Source organism: Grus americana, chromosome 10 (assembly GCF_028858705.1).
Source record: "Grus americana isolate bGruAme1 chromosome 10, bGruAme1.mat, whole genome shotgun sequence".
NCBI lineage: Eukaryota > Metazoa > Chordata > Aves > Gruiformes > Gruidae > Grus > Grus americana.
In genome coordinates, this window is record NC_072861.1 from 7,371,665 (window position 1) to 7,397,036 (window position 25,372).

Genomic DNA, 25,372 nt, shown 5'->3' on the forward strand with positions numbered 1-25,372 from the left:
ATATAGTACTTTACAATGTCTTTGGGTCAGGAACAAATGCAGGGGAAAGGAATGTGCTTAAAGCAATTTTTCATTTTTCCAGAATCTAGAAGCTAAATTCATCTTGAATTCACAGGCAGCTGGGGCTGTGGGCCATTACAAAACTTAATGTCTGCAATGCTTAAACCTAAGCGGTTTATTACAAGCAATCTCTCTTTCTACAGTCTACATTTTTCCATATTATACTTCTTTTCCACCACATTATATCACCCTAAAATAGAGAACAACAGAAACCATAAACACAAGCACAAGAGCAGTTTTTTTTCCTTTGGTTATTTGCTGAGATGTTAACACCTAATGTATTTTTAAGTCCTTTAACATCACTGCCAGCCAACGTGGCTGATGCCAGGTGCTTTCCAGCCTACCAGAGACTGTTGAAGGGAGATAATACTAGGACTCACTTTTTTTTCTGAAAGGATGGATCTAAGTGGGTTACTACCCTTCACATTTGAGAATCATGTGAACAAAATACATAATCAGTCCTGCTGAAAATACTTGATCCATAAAACCACCTGAAATTTAGGAAATTTTCTTTCTACTGATTTTAATAGCCTTTGGATTGGACCTTATTGCCAGTCTCATTAGATTTTTAGCAATTCTTTGGGATCATGATTATTAAAAAATGGTGCCAATAAATAGCTGGTAAGAATAAATGAGAAAAATATCAAAATCGAAGGGAATGAGATTGATACCATCTTTAGCAGAAAGCATCATATCTGCTTCTGTCTGTAGGGCCACAATTAACTAGTGAAAGCTTATTATGGTTGGTGACAGAGTCTAGAAATAACCATCAGTCACCTCTGTGAAAACCTTTTTGTCAAGAGCTTAATTTGTATCTGGCCTTTGAAAAAATTGAATGTGACACTATTACTCTGCAGCTATTAAGGAAAGAGCTTCCAGTGCACATGCCAGTGTAGATTAATATCTATACATATATATATATATGCATAACTTACTGTGCTCACTAATATTTTCATATCTATCCATAGCTTATTACAATCAAGTGATCAGGAAACCTTTTCTGATACAAATTTAATTTTTAGAAGTGATTTTAGGTCTAAGAGTTAGCAAATACAACTCTAAACAAAGAATAGTACAAGAAATACTTTAACTCAGCAATAGATGGATAGAGGACTAGGAAGCAAAGGTGAAACCACTCATGTTTTTAAACAATTTTCTTGGAAATTTCTTAAAGTATCTTTCTTTACTGAAGCAGAATATTGCATCTGTGGTACAAAAAAAAAAAAAAATTTTTAAAATGGGTGGTGTCACTCTAAGTTGCAGACCATTCCTGGGAACTAACTGTGGAACTGCCAGGAACTAACTGGAAAAGAAGTGCTCTCAAATGCTCTTTGTTGCTGGAGAAAATCAATCAGACTTACTACATTTTGGAAGAAAAAACATAATGTTTTAAGGGTGTTCGTTTCTTTTTAAAAATCTAGGGGTTCTTTTTAAATCTAGGTAGTTTCACAAATTCTTAAACATCGACAGGAAAATATCTGCTTAATATTTGTGCTGAAACATTTACTGACCTTCTATGTTCTCCCAGTCACCTGGCAGCTGTAGTGTCACTGTCTGGTACCTATAATATGGCCTGATAACTATAAAATGAGGTACATGCAAGGCTGAGGTTTTGGCAAACCTGTACTAATGAAAAAGAACCATCTGTAGCTTTGATCTAGTAAATTTAAAATAATTACATTATTATACAGCATATAAAGCTTCTTAAGCATATACAACATCTTAAGGCTTGTGAGAAAAGCTGGCTTAGCAATTCTTAAAATCACAAAGCTGCATCTCAAAAAAAATACACTATTTTACAGGCAGAAGAAATACATACATTGTATTTACATGCCTTAATTTCCTATTAAGCATTTCTAGATTATGATGGTTCAATCTTCATGTCCTTTTTTAAAATTATTATTCTCTGCTTAGTTTGCCAAAGGGAACAATTATAGTATTGACAGAATTTTTTTGACCCAGGAATAAGACAATTAAGCTCATTTGACACAAGCCACAGAGCAGCTATCAGTACTCTGCTTCGACATCTTGTTGGAACAGAGCTCACACAGAACACACCATGGACCCAAGGCGTACTCCAACATGCGCAACAAACTATTTACCTTGTGGTTACGTGTTAATATTGAGAGTTCTTCAGCTCACCTAGGGTAAGGACTCATGTTTTACTCAGGGAAACTACAGAGAGGAACTGTTCTCAGCACTCTCCTCCCTGCAATGAGATTTGTGTCAGCCTTTCACATCCTTTGGAATTTAGAGGGACACAAAACCTCATCCACCGCACATTACGTCCCTTCTTGGGCTCTGCCTCAATCTCGGAGGCTCCTACAGAGGCTGCAAACCTTGCAGCAACATACCTAAAGACATGGGGCTGCATAAACAAGATAACATTCTTAGAGGTGACTCATTACTATGTGAATCGAACAACATGGAAATTAAAAAAAAAAAAAAAAGAAAACAACCAAACCCCAACAACATGACAAATAGATGGGACAAATTTACACACACAGAAACTGCTTCTTGAGACCAAATGGAAGACTGTGAATATTCCCCTCTACATAAAATCTGCCACATAGAGAAAAGCACTCATCACCTTTAAGGTTTATCTCTTAAAAGCCTCATTGATAACTAGCATCCTTAAAAGTGGGAAAACAAGAGATTTCAAGATTTCAGGCATGCAGAAGAAATAATTTTGGTTTCTTCTCTTTTTTCCCGTATTTAGCCATAATTTGCCAAACATACACCATTTAAACTTATCTGATCGATGTGTTAATTTTTCCTTTTCCATCCCTTGTTCTTTCCCCATCTACAAAAATAATTGCTGAATGTATTTTACATGCATTTGGAATTGATTAATCTTCTTGCTTGGGGGAAGCAGAACCACGGTTTTAATTGTAGGAGACAACAATTTTTAGTCAGGGCAGTTTTGGTTCGCACAGGGATGGCATGCAGTTTCATGCAGGTTCCTGCACAGCCTAGGGTAACAAAACCTTATTGACTTGCACATCCTCAGACATAAAGCTGGTAAAGACAGTCACTAAGCTATCAATAGGAAAAGGAAAGACAGACATGCTTTTAACAAGCCTGCACAGCCTACAGGTTAGTAAACCTTATAAAACACACACTGGTATAATTCACCCAGAACCCTGATCTGTTTGTTCTTGTCTTTTCTATATCCTAGTCAATACTTTGCATGGAAAACAGTGTGAAAAACCACTTTTTCTTTCATAGTCATAAAATGGGAATTCCTAATCAGTACAGATGACAACAGTAATTTTTACTTAGATGCAACCACTTAAATTAGCACTGACACTTGCTGTCCATGAAACGCATGAAATATTGAGTCTAATTTGATACAATTTAATAAAATTCTAAGGACCTCAATCCATTTAAAAACAAACAAAACCTATTGCTTGATGCTCAGTAAGAGGTTTTACAATTATGACATTATTACATAATGGTTCCCAGAAGCACTTCTGTAGCTAAAGCTCTACCATGATTTCCATTGCAAAGTCTGCCTTTGAGGGATTTGTAAATCTAGTTATTTCAGTTCATACTGTACTGCAGCGTGGTACATATTACATGGGAGCATGTGCGTCACATAAGAATTTAGGACTCCATTTTGTTCCTCTTGTAGACCTAAAACTGTCTTAGACCTTGGCTCCATTCACAGATCGACTGGGACACTGACTGCAAAAAAATACATTTGGGCTTTTGTGGTCAAGAAAAGCATATGGCTACAAAGTCGCTGTGTAGGCTTCAGTTAGCATTGTTGATGTACGTCACATCTGATACTCAGCACCTCTGTTGTTATTTTGCTCCTACAAGCTCTCTGAACTAGCTACTATCAGGCATGTATAAATTCACTCCTGGTAAGAAACCATATAATTATCACCATTTAGAAATTAAAAATCACCACTCATTTTCACTTGCGATTAGAACACATGCTTCTGGAATCCAGAACCCAGGTAGCCAGAGATGAATAGGAAAGGCACTGACGCTGACTCCAGATGCCAAAAAATAACAGTCAATACATCTACTTATTAAAGCTCATGCTCTTCTTGCATGACTTTGCTGCTTTAAATTACGTCTTGTTAAATTATAGTTTTGTTACATGCTGGTGCTATTGTGCTGCCGGACGTTAACGCTCATGCAAAGTGTAATCCCAATTACAAGAGTGCTCAAAGTGATTTTGTGCTGAAGTATAAATAGACACTTTTCTAAACCTTACTTAGTACTACATGTGAATTCTTATCACAGATATAATCCTTCTCTTTCCCCGCAAACCATATATAATTCATATTGCTTTTGCCAATTTTTTTTTAATCACTGAAAAATATCAACTCCTCCAGGGCTTGCAGGTTCCTCTGAGTTACTGTAAAGGAAAAAAGATGGAACTTGGATAAAAAAATATTTTAGAAAGGAGATGGCCTTGGAAACTCCGATTTTGCTGTTCAGAAAAGAACTTCACTCACAAGCAGTTTATACCTATTATTTTTGTTATAGCCAAATAAATCAAAGGTAGTGCAATGTTTGGCCTGTTTATTGTTGCAGAGTTGTCAGAAGCTGCTTTGTCAGTCATAGAAGCTGCAAAGTTAGGCATATCTTGGAGTTTCTTAATTGTATTTTTGTTGTGGACTGTGCATCTCAACGTTCTTTTTTTCTCAGACACTTATTAATTGCCTTAATAACTTTCTTGCGTATAATAGCAGAACTTTAAATAGTTTCTTTAGTTTTGTCATTCCAGTTGAGGTTTCCCTCAATGTGAGAAAAATTACTAGCAGTTATTATTTGGGGAAATGCAAAGTACTCCTCTCTGTCATGTGCGTGCAATTTGGCAACCTGAACACACGTATTTCCACAGTATACTATTAATAACTGATAAACAATATCTAGAATGTTTGATTGAATGAGTTTTTACGGAAGCCTGCAAGAAATTAGTTTCTAAAAGCAACTTTAAGTATTTTCCCATCTGTGACAGCTGATTCAATTATCACAAATCACTTCAAGCAAAACTTTGCTCAAATTAGCTTTGGCTGTACATTGTAATTCTACTTTCTGTTGAGTTGACATTGTATAGTGAAAACTAAGGCAGAAAGTGTAATATAAATATTTGTCTGAAGTATACTGGATCCCTTCTCAAAGTTCAGAATAAGAGTGTTACGCACTCTCAGGAGTAACTGTTTCTGCCATATAACACAGAAGCTATTAAAACTGTAACAGTCAAAAGTATAAGTAATAAAGAATTACTCATTGCTATTTCATAGCAAGAACGTGTCCCTACCCTTGTATCATTCAAATCTTTGCTCTGTATGGTTTCTTATCAGCTAATGTAACACTGAAGTAGGAATCAGTTTCTAGCACTTTGGTGCCTGATAGGAGCCTCCTTATGGAGGCTGTATCTTACAACTACTAAAGCATACATTTGGCACTGAGTTCAAGGCATCCTGTCAAGACTAGAGCACATCATTATAAGAACCTAGACCGTTACCAGATGCTCCCAGCACTTTTCCAGAACATGATCTGAAATCTGACATAATTGGGGGACTGCAAATGTGTATTTTTAACTTTGTTAATCTGAGGTTATTTACAGAGAATTTTGTTGGGAATTTTTAAGTACATGTTCTACCTACGCATAGAGCTTAAAATGGGAATTTCTAATTATCTTGGCTCAGATCGCACACAGAGCAAAACCCATTAGCTCTATGCTATATACACACATACAAACATAAAGAAGTTATTAGCCTTACAAGTCACTAGACACACAGTTATCTTTTTCCTTATTAAATCAACACTGTCGTATTGTGCGCCAACTAAAAGTAGTATATTAAAGTGAGGCAAATCCACCATCACCAGTAGTTGGAATAAAAAATATTTTACAACTGTAGGGGTTTTTAAGAAAATAAACCTGCTTCCTAATCAAGATTTCTTATTACCTATAGAAATTAAGAAGTGTAATCTCATTTTAAAACAGCATTATTCTTTTCAAATAAGGAAAACCACTGTGCTTGGGTGATGCCAATCCATTCTTCTAGGGTTTTGTTACTGACAATCCAGTATCATACAACTTTAACAGGTAACAGCTGAAATATTACTACTTGCGTAAACACTTGCCCAACCATGCACAAGAACATAAGAAGAATACACATTAAGTAAAATTTGTTAGTTAAAGCTTCTGAAAGAAACGGTCTGAAAAATATGTTTAGAGAATATAAATATGTACTAATGGTTGTTCTCCCAAAGTACCATTAACTCCTAAATTATTTTAGATCATTGAATTTATCTAAAATTGTTTCGCATCATGACACTTTGAAGACTATGTAAAGAATTGCCTTTGGCTTTCCTTACCTGACTGGCAGGCGTCTCTCTAATCACTGCCTCATAAGGAGGGGGAAGCTCAGTTGGATACAACATTCCTGGGCTGTTAATGGTTACCTCATACAAAGCACTGAACGGGGAATGAGGGAAGTCCAAATGGAGACCTCTGCTTAAAAACACAAACACGCAAACTTAATTATTAAGAAATCGCTTTGGATTTATTTGGTGTACTACTACCTACACCACAGTGATGTAGAGCGTTCTCTGAATTCAGAGCCAATATACTAGAAAGAATTTTATTGAAGAAATGTATCAGACAACCAAAAAGGAAGCCCTCATTCACTGGGTAGCTTTAAAAATTGTATTTCATTTTGGATGCCAGCCATCTCTACTAGCCCATTTTGCAGTCATGAATGTTCTTCACTACTCCACAATAATACACATCAACTCCATGAATTTCCTTAGAAAATTAAATCTCATATTCAAGTGTATAATGTTAACACCTGTGAAAGGATCACCTTTAAGTTGATCTCTGCATTAAGTTCAGATATTATTAGCCTTGTCTTAGCTAAGTTCAATCATTTCTCTGTTACAGCAGTGCTTTAACACAAATATTTCCAGGTGCATTCTAACAAGTTTGCAAAAAATGTATGTAATCTCTCTGGAAAAGAAGCGCCTAATCCAAGTGAAGGACACTACTTGGCTTCATATTCTTTGAAAGAGCTTCACAGTATGTAGCTCAGAACTATGCAATGACTGGAACTACAGGGAAGAATCACCTCTGTGCCTCTGTCACTGGTGTGCAGGTATATTCTGGTGGGTAGTAGGGTGGAGGTGGTATTGGTGGTATGAACTCATCAAAATCCAAGGTTTGATGCAGGATAGTTCCATGTGGAGTCATGCAGTCAGGATTGGTAGAATGTGGCCTCTGTGGCAGAAACTGAAAATGAAGAGGTCAAGTTCCTTCAGATGGTACAAACATCATCACCAATAAGAAAAATTTTAATAACAAGTCAGTATTAGCAACCCCGCCCAATACCCAATTTCATTAATACCCATACTGAAATGAAAGAGACACTTCTGGAAGCATAAGAATACTTGAGATCAGTGAGGAGTGAGAGACAAATTGCCAAAATCTAACACAAGGTTTTAGTAAAGACACAGAGAGGCTTGTGCCTCAAAGTCAGTAACTCTTAGGAAGTAGAACATAAGACGTTTGAAATTAAATAGCTTTTCAAGAAATACTTCTACCTTGTAATACAATTTTATTATAGCACTACATAAGCAGCTGTATTTTAATAACTGATGAGCAAAAGATACAACTACTAAAAGAACTATTCGCATGTTTTTGTTTCCAATCTGAAGTGCCTTGTGCTTATAGACAAAAAAGCCCAAACAACCCCACCCTCCAAAAACAACCCAAATAAAACAAACTAGAAGCAAGCTACCACATATTCATTAAATTTTGAATAAGACAACTACAAATATTCCACCTATTTTTCACTTCCAAAAAAAGGGCCATTCATAACTATTGTTTATTATTTTTGTAACATAAAATATTCTTAATAGCCATTTGTGGTTTGGTGATACAGACGCTGCACACTTAAATGTGGTATAAATGTTTTAAATACTGGTATGAAAGTAAGAAAAACATTTATTCCATATAAACATCTCAAAACCAAAAAGAAAAGAACTACACTGAATAATAAAAAGTCTTAATACTGAGAACTACTGTCAACATTTGTGGCAGGAACCAAATCAGCTTCTTAGCATAGTAGTGATATCAAGAAGCCATTCTGATACCTTCGATATCAGAAATACTGTAACTTAACAAGCCTTCTAGAAAAGGCTTAAACTACTTCAAGGTCAAATAGGGACCATTCTGCACCTCACATGGAACCTAGCCACCTTGACCTGGCTTTATATGGTCCCCATAGATAAAAAAGGATCAAAAGACATCCAAAACCACAGAAGAATTCTTTCTTCTCAAGGCAAGCTTCTGCTGTCATATCACTTTTCTTGCATCAGTAGATGACTTGGTCTGGCCTTTTAAAACAAGTGAGCTACGAAAATTTGGCTTAAGGCATATTTCTTTTTTTTATACTGGAACAAGAGAATATATGTCTTTGTACTGTTGTCTCATTACATTATTATTTGTTTAAATCCATGACAAAGACTTAAGAAGCAGTGAAATAAAAGGGAAAATGCTTATGTTGTGAGATCCAGGAAATAGAAAGTAAATTACCTTCATTTTTATATTTCTCATTTTTTCAAATTTAACCTGGTGCAGTTATGCTCAATTTACATTACCATAGAAATAATATTGGTCTTTGGTATTTAAAAGGTTGAGTTACATCTTAATTGTGCTAAACACACTCTATGTATGATGTTTCAAAGGTCAAAGCTGTAATAACGCAACACAACAGAGGGTCAGGAGGACCAATTTCAATTGTTTGTGAAAATGAACTATTAGTTGCATACTAATTGGCTATCTAGAGATATTTTCACAAATAATTATTAAATAATCTCCTCTGCAGAATATGTTATATCATTATATCTTACAGCCAATCAATGATTTGCAGCTACTGTAGTCTATGGATGGTACAGGAATAAAAGGCATGACATCTACTTGATATACTCTTCACCACACAAAATGTCTGATGCTCGTAAGCACCGTCTTTCATATGAGATGTGATGCTGTTATCCTGAGTACTGTCAGACATTTCTACAGGTTTGCCTTACAGAATACAACTACATTTTTGCAGTCATTTGGTCTAAATTCACCTGATCTTTCAACAGCCAGTTCCCAAACTGTAACATTACATTACTATTAACTGTTAAACACTTAAATATCTGCCCTAAGTGATACAATCATCAGCAATCATCAGCCTGCTACCATCCCAAATACACTGAAGAATCTTTTAGGAAAAAAGGAAACAAGACAAACTTCAACTTAGTCACTTAAAGACGTATAAAAATTTATTGTAACAAAGACAAGTATCTGTATACTCTGGCTCACGCTTTGTATCCTACTTGATCCCACCCAACTCAGGACTATGCTGATTTTCCTAGTAGAGTTGATAATTTGGGTCATTTTTACAGTCTGGAAACTAAACAATCTTCTTTTACAACTTTCCTTAGCTTCTCCCAGGCTACTTCGATATAGTGCCAAGGAACCCAAGCTTTGGTTTGCACCAGAGAACATGTAGCTCCATCCCTTCAGTTCTCGAGTTCTCTAGACCCTGTTTCATTCAGCCATATATAGGGAGCAATACTTTTAACACTCCTCAGAACAAGGCAATTAAACACACAGCACTTTTACAGTGAGTGAACTATCAGCATACGTTTTGTGGGATGTGACAGAAGGGAAAGGTTTTAGATAAGGTAGAAGAGGCTGTGGTTCAAGAAGGAAAGGACCTAATGTTTAGATGCAATTCGGTTTAACAGTAGAATCATTTGCATCCCATTCAAGAATGTTTACTGTGAATACAAATCATGGCAACGAACTCTGTGTGACCAACGCTGAAAGTGAGTGGCAAAACGGACATGAAAGATGCACATATTTGGGGGGGGGGGTGTTTATAAACAACAGTTTACCTGTGTGATATCATCCTGCTGGAAGGCACAGAAATTAAATTGAAAAAGGCTGTAAGAGGGACACTAGCAGGTAATGAAACAATAGCAAATATAAGGGATTATCACAAAGAACAGGCATCTTTGAGAAAACAATCACAAAGATATTAAGTGGGAATTAAATCGTATCTTATTCCATACTACCCTATCTACTAATCTCTACTAGCCTGCAAAAGTTTATTCTTCCTACAGTAAAATGTACTTTAAAAATCTTTAAGGGTTAGTCTCAAATGGTGAAGGCTGGCAGGGGCTCAGCAAAGACTTAAATACAAAGTCCATAGGTAAGAGAAAGCGAGAAAACACAAACAGCTGACAAAGCTGGACAAGGTGGAGGAACACTGACAAATGCTTTCACAAGGAAACACACATTTTTGGTATTAGAAGAGAGTTATTACTAAATAATCAGTATCAAAATGTTGATGGCAAGTAGGATAGACAACACCACGAACTGCCAAACCAAAAATGGGGGTGGCCTGTTTGGTGACAAGTATAAACAAGATCAAATTGCATTCAATGTCATTTCAAAAACTGCAGCTCACGCTATGAAACAACTCACAAAGCAGGTCTCCTAGCCAGGCTTTTGGGATTAAACCAATGGCCACTGCAGAAGCAATGGATAGAAATGGTTGCAGACAAGGATGAACAGCACCACTGGTAAACACTGCAAATAGCCAACACTGTTAAATGCTTTGCATAACTTCATAGCTATCAATAGGTATTTTGAACATAATTACTAGGCATAAATGGATATCCCCTGGCTCTGGAAATCCCAAATAACCATTTCTGTTGACCACCTGGAGCCATTGGATGCTGGGAGCTTTCAGAAATCCAAAAGGCAATGAAATACAGATCTAGAATTCATGCTCTTTTAGGAAAGAGTCAACCTTATGTTTGAAGCTTGGCATTCAAACTATTATACACGGGCAGGTTTTTTCTCCTCCTTGGACTAAAGATGGCCTTACTTTAGTCTGTGGAATGTGTCTGATACCTAACAGGCATTATACATAGATTGGTGCGTGTGCTAAATGGATGTGCAACACAGTGCACGCATTGCACACAGAATTTTGCGTGTTTTAATTGGGCATGCCTACCTGACAGAGTTGAACAGCCTGACTGAAACAGCCCTCACCATTATTTCATACTGAGGACTATTTAATTTGTTATTTGGTTTGAAGTTATGAGGGAAGAATAAAACAAGCTATCTGGTTGCAGCAGGGTAAACAAGGAAGCTGTACAATGCTCTGGGTTTGTACCCACTTCTTGGACCTGAATTCAATACAGGAGTTAGCCATGGCATCAGCAGCAAGTTGTTAGCAAGAAGAGAATGAGACACAGAAATGTCAGAAGCACACCACTTCCAGTGGGAGCAGAGGAGATAAAAGTTTTCTGAAAATGCAGTTATGCTCAAGTCCATGCACCAAAGTACTGAGAAGTCCACACAGCCAGTGGTGTAGGGCTGGATGCCAGCAACCTTCTCAGGAAGCTTAGAACCTGTAGCAAGACACATATGCTGTCACTTCCCAGTGAAGGCGGCAGTGCTTTGTAGAACAACAGAACTCTTCTCTCAGTTTTTCGCTCTTCAAGGTGAAATAAACACCATTAGATAGATATGAATAAGATTGTAAAACTCACTTTCCTTTTTTCTTGTCAGACCACATTTCCAGCTCTTCACTGAGAGGTCATCTAAAAGTTGGTCACTGAAGTGGCCGGAATGATTGGAGTTTATTATTAATGTTCTGATTATTTTGAGTATATTGAAGTAACAGCTGATGGAGGAATCTCAATTAAGGAACTGAAGAAACAGCAAATGAGGACTATAAATGTAAATCTAATTAAACAGTCACACCATGTGATACAATGCGGCGAGTCCTTCTACCTGAGATCTGGGAGACTAACAACTCTTTATCAGTATTTCCAGGTATGGGACATCCCCACTAAACATCAAAAAAGGATACCCTCTATTCTACATATTCTGCAGCTGATCAGCACTATTGACTCCATGTAAATGACAGTGCTGGGATTCACTGCTTGGCAACTATGACATATCTAAACCAATAACCGCCATACATCAGTACGTGACTAGTGCTCTAAGGGAATCTTCTTATCTAGAGTATTTCTCATATATGCATACAATTACTGCCTTCCATATCACATTTAATAAATTTACTATGTAGTTTTGAAATGGGTCCTTTGGAGACTCCAGGGCTCGTTATCCTCATTTCAGTCTCTATATGTCATTTATAAAAATCTGCTAATTCCTGGGAATGGGAAATAAAAAAATTTAATTGGATCTAATTAAATATTGGCATGTTATCAACAGTAAAGCTCTTTGCAGTATACATGGGTCTATAATTCTGTCTTCAATTAACCATCCTCCTCCTGGACAGGTTGAATTTTTCCTTTTCTGAAACACCGGAATCAATAGTTCCTGGAGGGAAACGTAGATACTAATCGTCTGCAAGAACAGAAAGATCATGGCTGACACTTCTAATTTGTCCCTGGTCTTAAAGGCAAATGGCAACACAGAAGATATCTTGATAAGGAAAACACAGATTCACATTTTTCTGCTCTATTGTTTCCATTTGCTGCTCCTATAACCATCACAAGCCATTAGCTCTGTAGTCTCAGAGGGACTAGTCTGTGACACTACATCTTTCTTGAAGTACTGACCATATTTTAAATAGTGTTAAATATTAAATAGTCTTATTCTACCAAGAAAATGTGAAATGGAAAATGGTACATTTTCCAAAAATGTCAAAAGCTTTCCTACACCAGAGGTTTCTATGTTACCTTTTTATTTGTGGTGGGGGTGAAGGGAATATTTATCCAACCACAGGATGGTTCAGGCTGTTTCTATGGATGTACACCATTTGCAATGCATATTTCTAAAAAGGACTGTCAGCTGTGCTTTACAATACCTTTAAGTGAGCTTTGTGTCAAAAAAATGCAACATTTAATATTGTTAACTATTGTTAATTATTATCAATAATATTCTTATATAATTAGGTTAAATAATAAAAACTGTGTAATAATTTAGATCAGTTCTCACTTAATGCGAAGCTTCATCCTGAAGTTTTTTGTTACTATCTCACAGGGATAAGGGGTTAAAACAATGCCAGCAAGATATTATCCTCATGCAGGGGTGCTTTATGTGAGGTGTTTGAATAAACAACTACAGCCTATTAAGTTAATGACATGCTGAATTATCATTATGGCTGATGAAAACAGTAATTAAAGGTTACAGTTTGCATGTGTCATCATTACCTTATTTCCTTTACAAAGTAACAGACTGTTTTAGATTTGACATAACATGAAGAACAGTTACTAACAGTGATGGTGATAAAATCAGAATACACTGAATGGTATCAGTGCCAGTACTTCTAGAATAAGTACTGTATACACATATTTGGAGTGGAAGAAGGACTGGAATAGGTGTACTTCATGCTTTAGCTTGGCCACAGTGGGTGTAATTTCTATTTCTTTGTTTAATTCAGGCAGCTGCCTTTGGAAGAAAACAGAGTGAATTTTTGCAGTAGCCATTCATCAGACAAGATGCAAGCTGAATGAACAAATGAAATATCATGGAAGTGACAGCCTGGTTATTAAGAGATGTTTCTTCACATTACAGAGCCTTGATATAATCTGATTTGATTCACATTTATCTGCTGGAAGGATGTGTACACAGAAAGAACAAATCCAGGAAGCCCTGTAATGGAGTGCAGCCTTAAACTGTCCAGTGAAACACATCACAAATGCTATTTCAGTCTTTAATTATGGTATCACTTACTCTTGCAGCTTTAGTACAATTGGTAAATTATTTTCTTCTCCTGAGCAACTGTGTATACTTAACAGGGTGAGAAAGGTTAAAGGGAGGTAAAAAATTTGGGGTACTTTCTGAAACAGTCAACTCAAAGAAAGAACAACCTAGGAAAATATGTTTTCCTGTCCCATACGACAGCACAAAAGTAAAAACTAAAGCAAATTGAAATATAATGCAATAAAAATAGTTTGCAGTATCTTTTCCCTAATGCTTGAAACCGAATTTTTTTTTGGTGGGATTACTTTTAACAAACCCCCCCCCCTCGAATTTATTGGAAAATTTAAGCTGTGCTTACTACTGGGGAGCTTGTGTTTATATTTTTAGGGCATTTTTACCAAAAGATAGGTACATCAGAAGGCAGCAGTTTCCAATAAAATACTGTCAGCTTGCTTTTACAAATCAGATACTGCATGTAAAAGTTAGCAAGAAAGTGGATACCCATGAAATATTGTTGCAGACTTTCTTGAGCCTGTATATCAGCTCAGTGTTGCTAGGCAATAAAGCCTGAAGCACACAGAACAGCTTCACACCAGAAGAAAATTTGAAAATATTTGAAATTTGAAAAAAATTACCATCCTGATTAATTTCTGAGACAAGAACACTAACACAGCACATGAATCACAAAACTGATGACCTAATGAGAACCTAATGATGTCCGAGGAGGACCTTTGCTATTGCATAGTGCTTTTGCTGGCTAGGAATTGTATTTTAATGACTCCTCTTCCTACAGAAGAGCCTACATAGCTCTTGAATACTGTAACAACAGAGTAAAAGAATCAGCACAATAATTAAAATCTTTTCATCTAAGAGGAGTGGGTATGTCTTGCTGCTGCTATCTTAAACTTCCAGGATGGTACAAGCCTGCTAAGAGAAGATGCATACCTCAGTGAAAAGGAAAAGGAAAAAGCACAAATCAAGCATTAACATGCAAGAAAAAAGGAAATAAATCAGATTTCTGGGTGCAGTAGAGCAAAAAGGAACTGCAGATTGTGGGACAATAGACTGAAAATAGTGAAAGTAAAAGAAATCTTCAGGTCAGAGTTCAGCTAGTCTAAGTCAGCGTAGCCCCAGGGAAGTTACGCTCACTTAGGCCTGGTAGGAGTCTGGCTCAGCAACCTGAAAAAAGAAAAGGAAAAACTTAAGAATAAACAAGACTGGGATTGAGCAGAAAGAAAGATGTAGTTTTCTTCTGTGGGGAGGTAAGAAAATTCTCATCAATGGAGCTGAAAGGGTGGGAGAACAGACAACTAAGCAGGAAGACAGAAAGCTGGAAGCACAAAGCATAGGAAGCAAAAAGAAATGGACATAATGACAGCATGGCCAGGTGGTAAAGAAAGAATTTTAGGGAAGCGAAGAATGAAGTGGCAGAGGGAAAAATTATGTGCTTTTAAAGTATTTGACTTCCTATTGAAATTACTGCTTCTTGCACATGCCCATCAGAAGCACTTTAATACTGTTCTTGGTTCATTGTCATCTATACATTTTTATTCCTCTTACACTGCTAAATACCATAAAATTAAGTGTAAGTTAAGATTCCTGGAATATATATGGTTACACTTCTGGATCACTGCTACCACTGGTACACTAGACAGACAGATCTTTCCAGGTGTGATGATCACATCATCTCTCTGTCATCACTGCAAGGTGAAAAAGATCATTACTCAATGGGCATTCTTGCAACAAATATCAGGAGGGGCGTGACAGAAGGAGTGTATGAAAAGAAAGAGTACCCACAATATGATAAAAATCCTTTTAACATGTAAAATAGAATGTGTCATCAGCTAAAATTAATATTTTTGTCAATTCTGTTTGACATCCAAAACAAAGTTATATAATAAGCACTGTTTACAAGCCTCTACAAGCACGCACAATATGGATAGAGTGTTATACAAAAAAATGCATTTATGTACCATTTGTAGGCATTATGTAGACATATGTGCCTAACACATTATATCTGATACTGTGTGAAGTAAACACCAGATCACAGACTGAAGATAATCTTTAACTAAGAACTAACCCAGTGATAGGAACACTTGTCTAGAAAGGAAAGCCTTACAGTAATTCATGCACTTAAACTCAATTCAATATCCATTGCAGCTAGTGTATTTTTATTTACTTATTTTTAAATCAACCACATGCCTGCATGGCAGGTTATACAACATTTCACTGTTGTGTAAATGGTTTGCAAACTTAAAATATGAGAGATTTACAAACGAGTGGTATTAGGTTTGTGTGCTTGCCCTCTCCTGTTAAACAGAGGACGATTTCCTAGGCTAACCAGTAATAGAGTTGGGTTAGAAACAGTATACCTGGCCTGCAAAACAGAAAGATTTTAATTTTTGCTTTTTTGTTTTGACATTACATTTAAACCTTGAGAATCGCAGCGCTCATTTGGGATAGGAAAGCTGTCTTTGTCCAACCAAAACAAGACAGTATCCTGTAATGCAGCTGGTTATGCAGAAGACTAATGATCCTTTCCCCTCTTGTTTTAAACACAAGTGCTACTCTGAAGCTCAACATGTTTTCCTTATGAAAACACTGTTATGGACACAGGGCTATGAAAAGTTCCGGTTTTGATCTCCTTGTTCTCATACTCTGTAGCTGTCATACCAGAAAAGTAGCGAAAACCAGTATCTCAAAGCTAAGTAATTGCTCTGGATAGTGTGGAAACTGAAGATAATAAACATGCAATGACAACATTTGACATGCATATGTAACTGAATCTTGTTAATAACCTCTTTAACAAACATAACACACTCCCAGTTGCAAAATCCTGATTATAACTCTCTAATATAATATGTAAACATTTTAAACACAGCAGCTACTCATACTGCATACATCTGTATGCTATATTTATATAGATGCATGCAGGTAAAAAAAATACACGCATGTTCTAACACTACACAAAGACACACAAATAGTTTCTAAGCAAAGAGTAGGTACAAAAGAGTATTACACAGATAAGGACAATGTGTTACGTTGGACAATATCCTATGTTGTCACTGAAACATACTCACCATTTGCAGAAGATCAGAAGAAACCATCTGCATGCAACACATTGCTGTTGCCAAAGCACAGACAATGGTGGAGATGATATTGAGAGCGCACACACTGAACAACAGGTCCTGTGAAAAGACATGCATCATTATATCATCTCTTATCTGAGGGACACAAAGGACAGGAAGTATTTTTAGCAATTTGATAATAAACACTGTCAACTGCTATCAATTGATATGGTCCAATTAACTGTGCAGAACCCATTCAGCTCGTAATAATTTTTTTAAACCAGTCTGCAAAGGGAACAATTACAGAAACAAACATCTTCCTTTCCCCATTTCTCACAATACATTCGTCATCAGAGATTTCCTCAGAAATATTGATATTTCAAGTTTTCCAGTTCCCTGAAAGAAAAGACAAATTACTGCTTTCACAGTGGACTCCAAGCTACAGCTATCACAAGAAACACGCTTCCGATTATAAAACAAAAACAAAACAAAAAACCAAAAGCCCACAGAAATTTCATTGATTTCAGTAGCTGAAATCTACAACTTAGGGCTGTGTGTTAAAAGATTCAATGGAAACTCTCGTATGAAACAGAGAATTTTATCCTGTATCAGACACTCTATGCACTTGAAACATTTTAAATATGAGAGAAAAGCAGTGATCACATGCAGGCATTTCACCTTGTGCTGATGAAATAAATACATACGGACACATTGTTTTAAAAAAAAAAACAAACCCAAAACATTTAAAATAGAATGTAAAGTATTTGTTTACTATGTAGAATAAAATAAAAGAAATACTTGAATTAAAACTGAAACATTTTTATAGCAAAGCTATAATTAAAAAAAGGCATCCATCTCTTCCAGTCACTGGATTTTTATTTACTTTCCCAACAGCTAGTTGCTGGTGACATTTTACTACAATCCTTCTACAGCAATTGCATAGCTGTTGTACTTGTGACAATTATGTGGCTTAGTAAAAGCATTTGAGAAAAAGCATCACAGAGAACAGATGAAAAACAAAATCAAAATTGTTAATACACCATGAGTAAACACACTCGCTGTGTAAAGAACATTCTGTAGGATCTAAGTTTGAAAGAGTTTTTCAGTCACTGCCAGTGCATAAAATAACTTCCATACTATAAAATCAATGCATTGCTTGCTTTGTTTTTTTCCAACAGTACTGAAAAAAGTGATACGAAAGTGTGGATTTATTCCTGCTACTGTAATTGCCTGCTCAAGTGATCTTCATTTGAAGATGGAAATGCCAGCCATGGAAACCAGGCAGACATTAAATGGGTCAACATGAACTAGTCATTTAATAGCTTACACCGAGCCAGATTTGCTCTTGCTGATCTGGTCAGTAGTTTTCTGTCTTCTGGGCCAGCCCTTCAGCCAGGGGAATAATGAATCAACAGCAAAATACCAGAAGGGCCAACCTCTAACTCACATACAGAAGGTGATCTGAAGAACTCATTCAAATACGAAGTCATATAGACCCACTTAGAGCATTCAAATAGAGGTAAACAGGCAAGTAAACCCCTAGAGATGCAATTAGTTAACAGTGGCGCAAAAAGAGATTGAGATCCTGCCTGTTCTGCTTTCCATATGTAAACCTTGGTAAAGAACACCAAGGGAGAAAAAAGATCTAGGGTAGAAATAGGACAACTTCATCCCACTGTTCCAATGTTTATCTTTCCCTTCCCATCCTTATGTCCATCCCACAGCTGAAAACCATTGCTCCTTTTATTCCATAGCTTTTGAGAACAGGCTATTAAACAACAGACTTTTACATCTTTAAACTTTATTATCATGCTTGAAGTCTTTTCCTCCTTTACTGCATGACATATTAACGTCATTTCCTCCCATCCTTGACTGCGACCAATTTCCTAGGCCTCTGATCATTTTCATTAATTTCATTAGGTTCACCTCAAGTTGGTCCATATTTTTCCTCAAATGCAGAATCCTAAACTGGGCACAACCAAGGCCTTGCAAATGCTGACTACAGCATAAGGATTATTTCTTGTGCTTTACAAGCTATGCTCATCCTTATGCATCCTGCAGTGATGACTGACATTTTTTGCAACAGTACATCATTGATTTATCTTCCGTCCAACGTAATCCCAGATTCTTTCCTGCAGAACTACTACCCTCTTCATCTTGCTACTAGGAAAGGACAGGAGCAACGTCATAAAGACAAAGCTATTTTTATTGGAAAAAAGCCAAAAACAAAACCTCAATCTCAGTTACACTTATCTCACATTTGTAAAAAATAAGGCATAAATCAAACCCATTTCATACTACATGGATAGAGAGAGAAAAAAGGATTATTTTTCCCCCAGTTCCTTCCTCCCACACTCCAAAGCACAGAGTAAAACCAAGTAATGCTTTCCATGTTTAGTTATTTTTCCTTCTCTACCAGTAATTCTAGAAAACCTCTCCAGACAGTGTCGAACCACTTGCTTTGACTTTTATTCATTGCTAACTATTGTGAAACAACAAAGTAAGTTGACTCTGCAAATACCCTGAGCTACAGCAGTGTCCCAGACTGAACACTCACAATGATCATGACTTCTTTGCTGTGGTTGGAGATTTTTCCCTTGCCCCACACGGGTAGCTGAACTCAGTTTACTATCCAGCATTACATTTGTTATGTAGGGCAGGGATTACTGTCCACAGTAACAATGGCCCTCTTTCCACAGACTCCTTTTCTAGGCTACAGTAGTTAGAGTATTGTTCCCACTGCAATCTTTTCGAAGTTGAAGACACAATTAGAATGTTTCAAATGCAGTGATGCAGAATTTTTATGTATTTCATCAAGTCCAGTAAAGAGCAGATATCTATTAGCCAAAAACATAACAAGATGGCAAAGCTAAACAAATTTGGGAAAGATGTTAAGTTTAAATGTTTAACAGTGAAGGTAATAACTGAGCAGTGATTATGGTATCCTCACCATCACTAGGTATTTCTTAAAGCAAGACTACTACTTTTTAAAAAAAAAAACAAAAAAACCAAAAAAAACGTTTCCCCCCCCCCCCAGTCCATTTAAACTCAAACAGGAATCAACCTCCAAACCAACAACCAACCCTTCTCTGCCCAACCCCTTATACCCCCAAACAAATGTTAATCAGCCTCAGACAGTTTACCATTTTAAGGAATTTCCTCCCTGTGCCCTATAGAACAAGAAATTAGGTAATTCATAGGATGCTCATTTATTCATTTATGCAGGTTCCAGCTGGAACACGATGACAATTAAGATGTCCTTTAGGAAATGTCTGTGAAAAAGCAGTAACCACAACAGGTACAATCTTAACTCTCCACAGCACCTGGCCACAGCCAGCTACATTTATAGGGGTCTAAAGGATAGGGAATCTATATTAAATACAAAAGCAAGAAGCCTTAGTGACAGATTTTTGGTTGATAACTGCAAGAACTACACTAACCAGAAAACACAACACATGAATCTGTAATGGTGTGAAATATGAGTCTTTGCTCTTCACAAATGGCTGAACCAATCTTCTCTTACATGGTATTTTTCTGGGTATTTTTGCCTTTTTAAGACAAAAATCTGAATCTTCAGCATGTTTATATGATAATTAATGCTCTGATAGGTATAACATACTATGTAGAATTATTCCTCTGCAGGTTATGCATACAATTTTCTTGCTACACGTTAACTCACTAATCACAGAGGACACAAATCCCTTTAAGAGTGGAAGCAGCTGTCAGAATTGCCTGGAAGCAAGCCTAGATCAATTCAGATATATTCCCACAGGAGCTAGATCGCATTGCGAGCTGCTTCTCTGTGGCCAGTTATTTTCCCAAGTAGGTCCCTTGGTAAACCTCGTAAGATAAATTTGAATACCGATTTATGAAAAAAGCAAGATTTCATGCTTGTAGTATTCCATTTTTATTGCAGCTTAATAATTACTAAATTAATTGTGTCATTACCTACGTAACTGTTTACCATATTTTTCCTCCCTAATAACAGACGCCTTTGACTTAAACTGTAGTCCCACAAAGGATACTTGTGCATTCTCAAATCTTCTTCACACTACCATCCATATGTCTGTCTTAAGGAGAGATTATCTATTTTTGCTGCTTCTTTTACGGAGTTAAGCTATTTTCAGTATTACTCTTTTGATATTGTTTCTGTGCTACTGCACCTCAAAGTTCTGCCTTTATTAGCACAAGTAAAATAATAGTTTCCAACAAAAATCTTAAAAACACACATTTCCAAAATAAACAATCACAAAGCAAAAAGTATACTAAAACTAAACTTTTCCTTTATATCTGTTGGGAGTTTACCCCATCTTCAACAAGGATTACCTTCTCATAGAAACCCTCGCATACTTCCTATGCTTTCTCCTCCACGATAGTCACAGCCACCTTTATGATCCTCTAAATTCTTGAAACAAGCATACTCTTACATCCCTGAGAGTTCAAAACTGACTCAGAAGGAAACAATGCTTATCACACAAAATTTGTGGTCTTGTAAAAAGTCTCAGCCGGAGATCCTCAGAATGAAAGCAGAGTATAAGATCAAAATGAATGTAATTCTTCAGTCTTACAAAGACTCTGGAGGACCAAGCTCTTAACCCACCAAAATGTTGAAAGCTACATTAGATGAATTGCACAAAAATGTGGCTGCGTGTGGAACAGAAGATGCAGGCATTACAATTTAGCCCTTTGTAGAATAGTCATCCCGTGTCAACATTTCTCAGAGAGACAGCATTATAAACAACATTGTTTTCAGTGATATTGAGCCCTAAGAACACAGCTGGCAGCAAACTCAAGTAGCTACTAAATTCAGAAAGTAACTTTTATGAAACTGATTCTGCCAAGCCAAAATTGTGAGTGGTGTCAGGTACAGCCCTCATCTCACAAAAATCAAACTGAGAAGCAGAGACTGCCAAGAAAAGAACGTGTGTTTTCCAGGTTAAATGGTGTTGACTGGCTTTTCAACTCCTATTAGTAGGATTCTTATGAAACCAATAATTTGGAAAAAATAGCACAAAGTGCTGTCTCAAACAGAAGGCAGAAACTGTTTGTACCATTTCTGAGATTAAAGATGGTTTAACTACAGAATTCCATGAAATGTTAGTGAGAGAACTCTGGACATCAACAGAGGCAAAAAATACTGTATGAGCTTTATAACCTTAAAAAGGAGGCTAAATGAACCTATTTATGTCCTATTGAGGGGTTGCACACTCATCTGGTAGATGCTCTTAAATATTTATCAACTAGCTATCAAAAGCTAGTTTTATGTGTATGCGCTCTCTTCCTTTGCTGTGCTTTCTTCAGCATAATAGCTGAAACCCAAATATTAACTAATAAAACCATAATGCAAGTATAGAATAGACCATTTTAGTTTCAGCTTAGATAACAAAAAGAAGCAAATCTTTCAAACCTTAGCTCAAAATGAAATTGAACATTTCCCCAGTCTGAAAGTAGTAAGTCTATAATAGAGCTAGTAGAACTCAGCATAAAGTGCCGTTTTGACACTACACATATATTTAATTTCATTTTGAATTTCAGCAAAAAACAAAGCTGGAACTCTCAGATCTAATATGCAGCAATATATCATGGAACTATGTATTTTAGGGGGCGGCTGAACAGAAATGGGAAAGATATTCGTTGTCTCCTCCCTCTTGTTTACATGTATTAAGTCTAATTAAGCAGAAATACCTCCCCTTTGGGTTTATGTCTACTTGTTAGACTGGAAGACAGCCTTATGGGATGTGTTGTCAGCAGTTCATAGAAAATCTGAATTTTCTAAGCTGGTTGTGAGAAAGGGTTTAACATGTTCTACATTTAACCAACATCAGTATTGTTCTCCTGATGCCACAACTACCTAAACTCCACACCTCCTTAAGCAGCTTGGCTACCGAAAATACAGTCCTGGCTACACGCAACAAAATCATTCAGAAGCTAGGTTTCCCAGTGCTTTCAGATATACAAGCAAGCACTGCTGGCTACGCAAACAGAATATGTATAGCTAAAAGTATCTAACGGTTTCTTTCACTTTTTGCATGTTTCCAGAATTATACTGAGTAGTCAGCCTCAGCTGCAGTTTCAGAATACTGTTTTTTTGTGGATGGCACACACGTGAGATACCTGTAACTGCTGCTAAAATTAGGCCACTATATAGAAAGGTAAAAAGACTCTGAGAACAGGTTGTGTAAACTGCAATTTACAAACCATGAAGTTCTGTGTGTAAACCCTGACATCTAAGCAGACAGGAGTCATGGTTTGCATTGCTGTGTTCTATCAAGCACTGACAACAGTTAGTCAAATCCAATCATGCAGTAGCAGTCTCTCTCCAGCAAAATGACAGCTTAATATTTTGCAGTGCCATTCTTTTAAAATCCTTACCCATGGCCCTGTAAAGGGATCTCCAATGCCTTTTTTGGACATGCCATTTGATCATTCAAAACATGTTTACTTCTCGTTAGTGGAATTAAAATTAAAAGTCTAAAGACTTTAGTTGACGAATGTAAGCTACCCAAGCTGTAATCTTTGCAAATAAGTGTAATTTACAAACTACTTTGCTGACTACATGATTGTGAAAGTTATCAATAATATTATCTGAATGTTGTATTTCAGTATTTCCACTCTACAATTTAGTTTCTACCAATCATAGTTGTAACAGCTCCTGGCTGTGCTAGGGAAGGAGCAGAAAGGCAGAGCCTCCCTCTGACAAGCCTTCCTTCAGAAAGGAGCTAAAGTTTGACAAAGTATAGGAAAATTGTCTAAATAAAGCTCCTCTCCCACAGAAAACCGTTAGATATCTTGCTTATTTCATAGGCTTCTACATACAAAATTAATTATGAAAAGAGGATACCTGCCATCCTCTTCAAAACCCTGATTTTATTCCCAAATGTCCAAGGATCCTCAAAACTTCTATGCCAGTCAGCTCAAACAACACGAAAAACTGTTATGGAACCTCAGTACCTTAGCTTGCTGAGCCTTCCCCTTCCCTTTGACCACCTTTAGGCACCTGGGCAACCCTTGAAACTCTGTTCCCACATCTTTAGTCTCTTTCATTCCTCTCCATCACCAGTTTGCAAGTGCTGCGGAGATAAGCAAATGGCAGGGATTTTTGTGATTGGGGAGTGACTGAAGGCAAGGGAAGAGACGCTGGCGGAAATAACTGTCTCTCAAATTTTATCCAAATTAAGATCACCAGGTAACATTTAAGATAAAAAAAAAGAAATAAAAGCAAATCATGCTCAGCACATCATCCTTTTTTGTTGCAGAGTCTTAGGAAGACACAACCTACATTTTCAAGTGCACCACTTTTCTGAAAAGTGACTACATAAAATAAATGTTCTTTAAATCTGAGACTATGCCCAAAAGCCTACAAAACACATTAAATAGCTGTATTGCAAAACCTGGGTGGTTTTTTTTTTTAATCTGAATGTTTGAAATATTTTTTTTAATATTTTGTATTCCAAAAAATACAGTTTTAGGATATAATTCAATGAGAACATCATATGAAAGAAAACATACAGTAATATCCTGAAAAAGCAGTTTATCCTAAAAACTCATTTTCTTTGTTTTCCATCAAAATGCTGGCTGATAAGGCAGTCAGATGTTATTAAACTGGAATAAGGAAAAAATTGGTGATTGATTTATCACTTCGATAACTGTAGAAACAATCATTTAACAAAGCAATTTAGAAGAGCTGTTAGCACATGCAATTACCTGACAGAAGCAAAGAAAATCTCTGGAATGAGATAGAATCTAAAATGAAAAATGACAATGGCACGAGTCCCCCATTAGTGATGGGAGAGGCGGCAGAACTGGGTCTTTTATAATCAAAGGGCCCTCACTGCAAGTGTATTCACCCTTCTGAAATTTTGTCCTTCAAAAGGTAATTTGTACCTCCTATCACAGCAAATATAAAGCAAAACTGGAATACGACCAAGTTGCTCTAAAAGTAAGCCATATCCATAGAGTTCCTTCATCTCAGAAAACAAAGTTGTAACTGCGTTTCTTTCTACTATCAGTTGCCTTCCAGAATTAGCTGTAGAAAAGCCGTATTAGTCAACCACAGCTGGAATCCAGCTGTAATATGTGTAATAATACATGCATTCAACATTAACAGCAAAAACTCAATGTAATTTTAGGTCTGGAAGGGAAGTACTACATGACTTACAGCAGCCTACATACAAAACCAGGCAATAAGGTGAATTCCTAAAGAACTTTGCTTCCATATATACAGTATCTCCAAACTCATAGCTATGAAAAAGCAGTAAGATACATTTACCTATGGAATGAGAGTGTTTCATCTTGTTTGTACACACTTTATTCATCAAATGCATAAAGCACCAGCTCAAAACCCAGAAAGTTTCTCTGAAACTTCATTGCAATATGTAACCACTACCGTTTTGTTAGGGCTTGAAACAAAGCCAAGTTATAACGATCACACCAAAGGACTTCAGCATAAGCCCAATAAAATTATATGCTTCAGGATAATTGTTACTTGGGGAAAAACACCGATGGTCTTGCTTATTTTGTCTCCTTTTACCAAACTATT

General features: G+C 36.6%; 1 protein-coding gene across 7 annotated transcripts in view; it reads right to left on the minus strand.

Moving 5' to 3' along the window:
- ENTREP2 (endosomal transmembrane epsin interactor 2) overlaps positions 1 to 25,372 on the minus strand; it is a 143,747-nt gene that overhangs the window by 21,696 nt on the left and 96,679 nt on the right. For 4 of the 7 annotated variants that reach the window (XM_054836270.1, XM_054836275.1, XM_054836269.1 and 1 more), the window contains 4 exons: positions 16,846 to 16,953; positions 9,973 to 9,990; positions 7,155 to 7,315; positions 6,406 to 6,544 (listed from right to left, as the gene is read on the minus strand). In XM_054836270.1, the coding sequence (XP_054692245.1) occupies positions 6,406 to 6,544; positions 7,155 to 7,315; positions 9,973 to 9,990; positions 16,846 to 16,953 (426 nt within the window). The remainder of the gene's footprint in view (positions 1 to 6,405; positions 6,545 to 7,154; positions 7,316 to 9,972; positions 9,991 to 16,845; positions 16,954 to 25,372) is intronic. The other 3 variants (XM_054836271.1, XM_054836273.1, XM_054836272.1) reach the window with 3 other exon arrangements.